Source organism: Phyllostomus discolor, chromosome 7, assembly GCF_004126475.2.
Source record: "Phyllostomus discolor isolate MPI-MPIP mPhyDis1 chromosome 7, mPhyDis1.pri.v3, whole genome shotgun sequence".
NCBI classification, from domain to species: domain Eukaryota; kingdom Metazoa; phylum Chordata; class Mammalia; order Chiroptera; family Phyllostomidae; genus Phyllostomus; species Phyllostomus discolor.
In genome coordinates, this window is record NC_040909.2 from 2,983,498 (window position 1) to 2,993,172 (window position 9,675).

Consider the following 9,675-nt stretch of genomic DNA (forward strand, 5'->3'; position numbering starts at 1 on the left):
TTCCTCCCTTCCCTCTCTAAAAATAAATAAATAAAATCTTTTAAAAAATTGTCAGGATGTATGGGTAGGGGTGCGCTCCGTTTAGAAAGCCAAGATCGATGTTTTCTGAAATAAAATGGATTTGACTGGGCTGGAAAATGTCAGAATGCACGTATCCAGGGGAAGTATTGTTGGGTGGGACTTTTTTTTTTTTCCTGAAATGCATGGGATTTGCTTCTTCCTAAGTGGCTTAACTTTTTCTGAAGTGGTCCGTGGTTGCTGGGGAGGAGGAAAGAGTGGGCAGTGGGTGCTCCCTGCTGTGGCCCAGGCACTGCGTGTGCATGCATGTGTGTGTGTGTGTGTGAGTGTGAGCGTAGTCATGCAGGATGACACATTTCTTCCCGTGAGGTGCGATAAAAAAAAAACAAAAAAACCTGAGACTCGCTCTCATTTCACTAGGGATGGGATACGCAGCCAGCAAGTGCAAACGTGTTTTTGGATTTCGAGGGGCTTTATAACATATTTAACAATCTTATGTTTATTCATGGGTCTTTTCTGAAGACTGTGCTTTTTTTAGTCAATTTTATTGATTGTGTTATTACAGTTACCCCAACTTCCCCCCTTCGCCCCCCTCTGCCTAGTACTCCCCCCTCCAGCAATCCTCTCCCCCCTTAGTTCATGTCCGTGGGTCATGCATATGAGTTCTCTGGCTTTGGAGACATATTTTAAAGGGAAATGATTTTCCCAATTCAACCCTTCTATAGATAGGACCTTAAAGGAACTAATCTTGACTTTGAAACCAAATTTTCTAAAGTCGTACCAAAATAAAATATTTTGGAACCATACATAGAAAGCATCTCCATGAATTCTAACAGCTGGGACAAATGCATTAAGATACACAGTATAATTTATTTTTTTTTAATTTTAAGTTTACCAGAGCACTACTAACCATAGCTTAAAATCCAAATATTTTGCAATGCTTTAAATTCCTCCAAAGAACACTTTTATAATCCATAAATCTTCTAATCAATAAATCTTCATTAGCACTTGCCAGTTTCGCCGGTATAAGCCATGTCAGAAAACTCAAAAAAGAAGAATGAAATATTAACAAAAACTATCACCACCGTGTTAGCCGGAGTTCTACAGGATGAGCTGCCTTCTCTGAGCCCATTCGGCAATTAAGGGGTTAAAAAAATGTGCCGGCTGCATAAACAGGCCAAAAAAAAACCACGCTCTCTGAGCGAGAGAGGCACGGGGCGCGCAGGGGACAGCCGCGTAGCCTCGTGGTCCCAGCGTGCCGGGCGGGCGGGCGGGCCGGCGGGCCACACGCTGAGCCCGGCTGGGAAGGGAAAGAGAAACCGGCCCTTCCTCCCCTGGTCCGCGATGCGTGCTCCCCAGCACTGAGAAGCGACCGGACAGAGGGAGGGCTGTCCGCGGTCAGCACTGCCCAGCGCAGAAGGACACTGGCGTGCCCAGAGCTACGTCGCCCAGCTCCGAGGACGGGAAGGGGGGTGGGGGCTCTCTCCGTCCGCAGTACGAGTGGCTCCCCAGGGAGCTGAGCCTGCGCGGCCCGGCCGGGCGCCGCCGACCCAGAGCAAGCTGCGGAGCCGGGCAAACCTGCGGCTAAGGTCCAAGTCCAAGGCCAGGCTGCGCAACCCGGGGCGGGTGACCGAACCTCCCTGGGCCGCAGTTTCCCGGGTACCTAGGTCCGTGCCTGGCGCGCAGTGGTGCTCCATCGGCGCGTGGGACACAAACGTAAAAAGGGGCCTTCGAAGGTGGCGAGGAGGGCAGGGCACGCGCCAGCGCGCGGCGTTGCGGGGCAGCCCGAAACCAGCACACGGCGAGCACTGAACACCCGGCCGAGCGGGGCGGCAACCTGGAAAGTACCAGGGTCTCCGGGGTGGAAGGGTGCGCGCCGGCAAGGGACTGTGTGTTTAATCAAAGTGATCATGAACTATGGAGAGAAGCAAAACAGAACAATAATACGATCTGGATACGACGGAACTTTGGCCAAGTGGGCCTACCTAGTTCCTGAAGTTTGGGGGTACACGCGGAGCAAATAAAATATAGGAAATGAGTATATTTTGTAACTTCCAGGGGTAGGCCAGGTGAGGGCAAGAGGTAGCGATAACTTCTGAACTTCTGAGAAGGGTGTTGCCAGGGGCCCTGCACCGCGGAAGCGGGGAGGTGGGGCAGCTGAGGGGACACGTGCGGCTCGCTCCCCAGGGCGCGAACTTCCTGGGGGACAGTGGCTCTGACGCAGTCAGGCCCGCTCTTCGCTCCCGTCAGGAAGCAGGTCGCCCCGGAGTGAAGGCACCAGCCCCGGGCAGGCCGCGCTCGCCCGCTCCGCAGGAAGCGGCCGGGCAGGGGTCCCCTAGGGCGGCGGCTGCGCGGGCCGGAGCCAGCAGAAACTCGTTCCAGGACGGGGGCCGCGGGGGCGGGGCGGGGAACGGCGCTGGGCCCCCCCGGTGAGGTCAGGCCAGTCCGCGGCGAGAAAAGCAGGCAGTTCTCACACTTGCTAATGAGCCTGACGCTCGCGCAACAGAAACAGGAAGCGGGAGCTCTCCAAAGCGACCTGGAGGAAATCCACTCCCAGGGCGCTCCACGCGCAAAGCCCAAGTCGCCAGGTGGTCAAGGTCACTGCCAGAAGGTGACACCCCGCCCCCCCGCAACCCCCCCCCCGGGGTCCGTCTGCACCCAGCCAAGCCGCGACCCCCCTTTTTCGGCCCTTCCCACAGTCAGGGCGGCGGGGGGCCGACCCCGGCGGTGGGAAAGGCTGACAGGCACCTCTCCGCGCCCCGGGCGGCCCGGAGGTCAGTGAAATCCCCGCCCGCCCCGCTTTAGTCATGAATTTCCACTGGCTCCCTCCTCCGGCTGCAGCTGCGGGCGCGCGCGGCGGCCTCGGCCTCTCGGCCGGCTCCCGCCTCCGGGCTGAGCGAGAAGGTCACCGAGGCCGGACCTTTCCGGCGGGGGGGGCGGGGGGGAGCGGGGCGGGGGCCCGAGCGCAGCGGGCGGAGGCCCGGGGCGCCAGGAGGCCCTTGTGCCCACGGCTTCTCCCCCCCTCCTCTACCCAGGCACCTCAGTTCGTAGGAAATAAAATTAAAAAACAAAACCACAAAACCGCAAAAAAAAAAAAAAAAGCCTTGTTTTTTTTTTCTCTTCCAGCCAGTGGCCCTGATATAATTTTCCCAGGCTGCCTTCCCCTGATTTCCCAATCTGTCCGACTCCCCGAGGTTCCCCTAAATTCGTGGCAGAATCCGTGTTGCATGTCCCCGGTGTCCCTCCCACCGGCACAGCGCCGGGCACAGAGTGGGGGGCCCACCGAGGCGTGCAGACCGAATGAACGCGACGGTTCGCGGTGACGGGCACAGCCTCCTCTCGTCCCTCTCGCCACCCCCCTCAACCCCCCGCACTGCGCGCGGACCGCACACAGCGCCGCCAAGTTCCTGGCAGGCGCGGAGGTGGCCGACCCCGCGGGCACACGGCGTCCCAGGGCTCTGTCCCCGGGCCGCGCACAGCGCCGGCGGCGCTGCGGCCGGAGCCTCGGCCACGTGAAGCGTCCCGCCCGGGCCGCTGCAGGGCAGGCGCCGCCGCCGCGGTTGTGTAACGCTGCAGCCGGAGGGGAGGCGACCCGGGCGCCCTCCTCCGGAGGGGGCAGAGGAGGGAGGGGACGCCAGGCGCTGCGCCCGGGAGCTCTGACTAGAGAAGTGGGGGGTGGGGGGTCACCGGGGCATCCGGGGTGTGCGCCCGGCCCGTAGGATGTGCCGGCCGGCGGAGCTCCGGGGAGCGGGGGCCGCCGCCGCGCACACTCTCCGCGGTCAGGTGCGCGCAGCGTGCTCGCCGGCGGCCTCGGCTGCCCCGGCGCTTGGCCGCCAGCCCGCTTCCCATGGGGTGACATCCGCCCCGCCCCTCGGCCCCTCCCACGGCGGGCAATTCCTGGACGCCCGGCAGCGGAGTGGGGGCAGGGAAGCCGGGACGGGAAGAAAACCCAGCCTCTGGGGAAGGCAGGGGGCCCGGCGACTCCCTCCGCTGCGCGCCGGTTCCTGCGAGCGGCCGAGCGGGGGAGGAGGAAGAGGGCTGGGCTGCAGCGAGCAAGGGGGATATTCCTCTCCCGGCTTGAGTCAGACGCTGGCGGGTCCGTCCTCCTCCGTCCCCTCCCAGGAGACGGGAACTTACTTCATTTCCCTGGGGCAGGTTCGCCCACGTTCCCACCCACCCCTTGGCTCCCCTTCCAGCCTCCGCGCCCCCCGCCCGGCTGCACAGGACCCCGGCCGCGCCGCCACCCCCTCTTCGGGGAAAGGCAGCCGCACCGCAAACACCTGGGGCCGGGGTGGGGTGGGGGCCCCTCGCAGCCGCGAGAGCGTTGTCCAACACGTGAGCCTCATGTGATGAAGCCGGGGGAGGGCGGGCAGGTCGCTCCTTCCCTCCCCGGCGGCGGCCAGACGTGCCTGGAGTCACAGGGTGGAACACGTAGCTCCAACCCACCCACTCGCTCCCATTTAACCCAGCCCGCAGCCTCTCCGTGACTCCGCGGCTCGCCCCCCCGCCCGCCCGGCCCCCGCCCTAACCGCCCCCCCGCGCTCCTGCCCGCCTCCCCGCCCGCCCCACTTCTCATTCACTTGGCTCGCACGGCGCAGAAGGCACTGGGAGCACACTCCGCCAGGCTGTGCGCAGAGCCGGAGCCAGAGGCCTCGGAGACACTATGCACGCCCCCAACTGAAGCAGCAGCAGCACCTCGAAGTCGCAGCTCCCGGCAGCGCAAAGGGTTTCAGGGCGCTCAGACCCAGAGGAAGCCGTGCCGGGGAGAGACCCGAGGGCCCCTGCAGGACAGTCCTCACCCGACGCCCTTCTGCAGCCAGGAGCGCACAGTGGCCCCGGCTCGCCGTGCCATGGAGCGGATCCCCAGCGCGCAGCCGCCCCCCGCCTGCCTGCCCAAGGCGCCAGGACGGGAACCCGGAGACCTACCAGGGTAAGTGGGCGCCCCCGGCGCCTCAAGCCTCAACTCCAGCCCTGCGATCCGCACCGACCTCGCTCGGAGCAGCTCCGGCTGCCTCTGGGGGGTTCTTGCCCGCCGGGCTCCGCAGGCGGGGCGCACGCAAACTCACGACCCTTCCCGGCCCCTCTCCCTGCAGGATGGATTTTGCCCACATGTACCAAGTGTACAAGTCGAGGCGAGGAATCAAGCGGAGCGAAGACAGCAAGGTAAGAGCGCCGCGCGCCCCCGGAGACCCCAGCCCCTCGCACGCGCTGAGTTTCCAAGAAAAGTTTTCTCACTCTGAGGCTGGAGGGGTTATGCAAGGTGCGGGCTCGGCGCCTCTACCGAGTGGCTCGGAGAGGCAGGGGCAGGAGGTGGCGGTTCTGGGTGTGACTGTGCCGCGCTCCGCGCGGTGGGAAGGAAGGGGCTTCTCACCCCCTGGCTCCGGTGCCCACCGCCTCCGCGTGCGCCTTGCAGGAGACCTACAAACTGCCGCACCGGCTCATCGAGAAAAAGAGACGTGACCGGATTAACGAGTGCATCGCCCAGCTGAAGGATCTCCTGCCCGAACATCTCAAACTTACAGTAAGTGAGAAGCTGGCGGCGCTCCAAGCCGGCTCCCCGGCCCAGAGGGCGGGCGGGGGTCACTCGCCGCCTGCAGGCCCCGCGGGGAACTGCAGGGCAGAGGGCTGGGTCCCAGCCCGGGCGGCTCTTGCGTGGGGGTACCCTTCCCCAGCGCCGGTATTTTCTGGCACCCTCATGCAAATGAGGCGAGAACCGCTTGGGCTTCTCCAAGTTGGCTCCAACGCCAGCCGGCCTTCCGTTGCGGGAGTTTTAGGTTTTCCCTTCTGGTACTCTTCAGGGTTCTCCAGGTCTCTGGACTTGAGTAAACCAGCACTCGGATGTTATTCAACCCCCTTTTTTTTTCTCTCTCTCTCTTTTTTTTTTTTAAATAAGAGGATTTGTTTTGGTATGTGATTTTCACGCCTGCCCTTCCTTAGCAGAAGCCGACAGCTTACTAGCTTGGCTGCCTTTGGGTGGGGAAAGGGAAAGAAAATAGTATTTGAAGAGGAAGCCAAGAGCCCGGATGAGCCTGCGGGGTACGAAAGGGTGTCGGGGAAGGAGCAGGGAAAGCCTCTTGGCTGCCAGGCACAGCCCAGGTCCCTCCTCCGGCTGACACCGGGCAGGGAAGTGTTCGCTCGCTGGGTCGGATTCCCCTGAGGACAGTCAGCCGGCGGCTGCTGGAGCCGTGGCCTGCCAAACGCCTCCCCACGTAGGTGGCCCTCCGTGTGTGTGCTCCGATGAGGGCTAGATCGTTTTTCAAGATTAAATGCGGCCAACCAGGATAGGCTCGCTGAGTATTTTTCCCCCCCTTTAGAGACATTTCTCAGTGCTAATCATCAGTGTTGTCCCGGGCATGGGACCTGTCCGAGCTTGCTGCTGACGGAGGTTTCTTTTGATTCCAGACTTTGGGTCACTTGGAGAAAGCCGTGGTCCTTGAGCTCACCTTGAAGCACGTGAAGGCCCTGACGAACCTCATCGATCAGCAGCAGCAGAAAATCCTGGCCCTGCAGAGCGGTTTGCAAGCCGGTGAGTGCCTGTGTCTGGCTGGCGGCTCCGGAGCGTTCTAGCACAAACAGAGCCTGTGGGCCCGACAGCTGCTCTGAGAAACACTCCTGCCGGGAGAGCCTTGTGCCCGTTCGCGGGGGGCCGGGGGGGGGGCACCGTTCTATCCTCCCTAAAATGTCAGGCCTTTTCACTGGGAATGCTGCTGTGTGCCACCTGGCGGGAACACCTATTCGTCAGATGATCAAACGTTGCTGTGGCCTCCCGGCTTCAGAGTTTCTGGCTTCTGGGCGTTTGCCGCCCCCCCCCCCCCCCCGCCTCCCTTGCACAGTGGCAAGGCACCTACCGTTTGCCCCGTGGGCGTTTCACAGTTGGTTCTCAGCCCTCTTCCCCTGGGAAGGAAGCGCGGGCATGCCCCCGTGTTTTCCTGCCTCTCCGCCCCCGCCCGGCTCGGTGTGTGGCAGGATCCTGGCTCGGTGACAGGGGAGTTTTTCCCGCATTTCATGTGGTTCCCTGAATAGCCACTGGGTATCTCGGCGGATTGCGCAACCCAGCGAAACCACTGGAGTTTCGTCACTGGCTTCTGCTCCCTTCCAGAGAGTCGCCCGCACCTTCGAGCCCTCCCCGCTCACTGCTTCCAGATGATACTGTGCAGGCTGGGGAGCCGCTCTCCTGCCCACCCCTCACGCCCCCCCATTCCATCCTGCTCTGCCCTCCCCACCATGTCTAGAGGGCCGAGGCTCCCCGAACCCCCCGGCCCGTGCTTCTGCCGGGTCCTCGCTGAACCCGGAAAGCTGATCTCTCTCGCCTAACCTCCCCGGGGGCCGTGGGTCAGATACAGGGACAAGGCTTTGAAATGGCCTCTCCGTGTGCAGACGACAGCACGTCTGTCCCGGGGATAAGTCACTGGAAGTAGGATCGCCCTAGAGGACGTTGTCCCTTTGTTCTTTCCCCCGTTTTGCGGCCAGGTGGCCGCCGCCCGTCTCCCTGCAGTGAGACCGAGGGTCTGTGAATCAGCTGTGTGGTACAGAGACATTTGAGGGCACTGTGTCACCTCCAGTGAAAACTCGGGGACAACCCGCACACTCCGGGGGGGGGGGGGGGACATAGTGTGTCTCTCCCTCCTCGTCGTGGTCTGCCTCCACGCTGGGGTCTTCTGCAGCCGTGGCACTCATTGTGTCTCCGGGTGGTGGGAGATTTTTACTGGATAATTTCTTCTCCTTCTGCATGCTGCCCACATTTCCTCTACTCGTGTTACTCTCGGAGTAGGGGGCTCAGAGGAGCAAGCGACCTAAGAAGGGGTGCAGCCGGGAGCCTTGGGTGGCTCGGGCCTCACCTGACACGCCCCCCCCCCTTGCCTCTGTGTCAATCCAGGAGAGCTGTCGGGGAGAAGCGTCGAGGCAGGCCAGGAGATGTTCTGCTCGGGCTTCCAGACGTGCGCCCGGGAGGTGCTGCAGTACCTGGCCAAGCACGAGAACGCTCGGGACCTGAAGTCCTCGCAGCTGGTCGCCCACCTGCACCGGGTGGTCTCGGAGCTGCTGCAGGGGGCGCCCCCCAGGAAGGCGTCGGAGCCCACCCCCAAGGCCGCGGACTTCAAGGAGAAGCCCGGCGCCCTGGCCAGAGGCTCCGAGGGCCCCGGGAAGAACTGCGTGCCCGTCATCCAGCGGACTTTCGCACACTCGGGCGGGGAGCAGAGCGGCAGCGACACGGACACCGACAGCGGCTACGGGGCGAGTCGGAGAAGGGCGACCCGCGGGGCGAGCAGCCCTACCTCAAAAGTGACCACGGGCACAGGTTCGCCGCGGGAGAGCGGGTCGGGGCCATCAAGCAGGAGTCGGAAGAGCCCCCCGCCAAGAAGAGCAGGATGCAGCTCTCCGACGAGGAGGGCCGCTTCGCCGGCGGGGACCCCGTGGGCTCCCCGTTCCTGGGCCCGCACCCCCACCAGCCCCCCTTCTGCCTGCCCTTCTACCTGATCCCGCCCACGGCCACGGCCTACCTGCCCATGCTGGAGAAGTGCTGGTACCCCACCTCCGTGCCACTGCTGTACCAGGGCCTCAACGCCTCCGCCTCGGCCCTCTCCGGCTTCATGAACCCCGACAAGATCTCGGCGGGGCCCCTGCTGCTGCCGCAGAGACTCCCCTCCCCCTCGCCGCCCCACCCGGCCGTGGACTCCTCCGCCCTGCTCCACGCCCTGAAGCAGGTCCCCCCTTTACACTTAGAAACCAAAGACTAAACTCTTCAGGGGGTCCTGCTGCTTCGCTTGCCACCCTCTTTCCCCCTGCCCCCCAAAAGTGTGTGTGTGAGCACGGCGAGATGGTTCAGGCGTGTGTGCGAGGCTGGCCGAGGCCGGAGACAACGGGGTGGGGGCGTGTGCACCGTGTGTTGGTTGCGGCCCAGGGGCACGCGAAGGGCCGCCCGCCGGCCGGAGTGTTGGGGGTGGAGGCGCACCTCTGGGCTTTTCCCCACCCGGAGAAGAACCCCCCCCCCCACCTCTGATAGGAATCAGCTGGATTCCAAAAGCTTCAAAGCCTCGGGCTGTGAGTCAGCCTCGGCGTCGGGAGCCAGGTCGGTGGCTTTGAGAAAAAGGTACTTTCAGAAAAGGGCTTTCCAGAGCGCAGCGCCCGGCCCGCTCCCGACCCCGCCCCGCACCCTCCTGCTGCTGCTGCCACCCGCGTGACTCACCGCCCGGCCCCGCCCGGGAGAGGGCCGCCAGATGGAGCTTCCCGAGGGCGGCGGCGGCGAGGGGGTCGGCGCTGGCCTAGCTGGCAGCGGTTTGGGGAGGCTCCCCCAGGCCTGCGCCCCACCCCTGCCCCCAGGAGCAGAGAGGATGCAGTTCCCCCCCGGGTGTTGGGGCTTGGGCAGCCGGGAGCTCACTGGGGAACTGAAAGGGGTCCCTGACTGGCCCAGCTGCCAGGGGAGGAGGAAGGAGGCCCGGGGGGGGGGGGGGGGGGGGCCCTCGGGCACCTGTTTCAAGGTGTCGCCTCGGAGCAGTCTTGCCGTCCGGGGCAGCTCGCCAGGGTCTGAGAGGTGCGGCCCTGAAGGTCTGAGCCGTCTCAGAGTGCGCCCAGTGGGGCGACAAACGGCTCCTTTCAATGCGCAAAGCTAGACCCTGTTCTCCGTTCCACCCCAGAGCTCCTCGCCAGGCTTAGCTTCTC

The 9,675-nt window shown here is 63.5% G+C and overlaps 1 protein-coding gene across 1 annotated transcript; it reads left to right on the forward strand.

Moving 5' to 3' along the window:
- The first annotated feature begins 3,967 nt into the window (after positions 1–3,967).
- On the forward strand, positions 3,968–9,096 carry BHLHE40 (basic helix-loop-helix family member e40). Its single transcript, XM_028518380.2, is given in 6 exon segments — positions 3,968–4,948; positions 5,112–5,181; positions 5,432–5,539; positions 6,421–6,544; positions 7,895–8,245; positions 8,248–9,096. Coding segments are annotated over 6 exon segments (1,239 nt in total). The 5' UTR covers positions 3,968–4,868; the 3' UTR covers positions 8,754–9,096.
- The last annotated feature ends 579 nt before the right edge of the window (positions 9,097–9,675 follow it).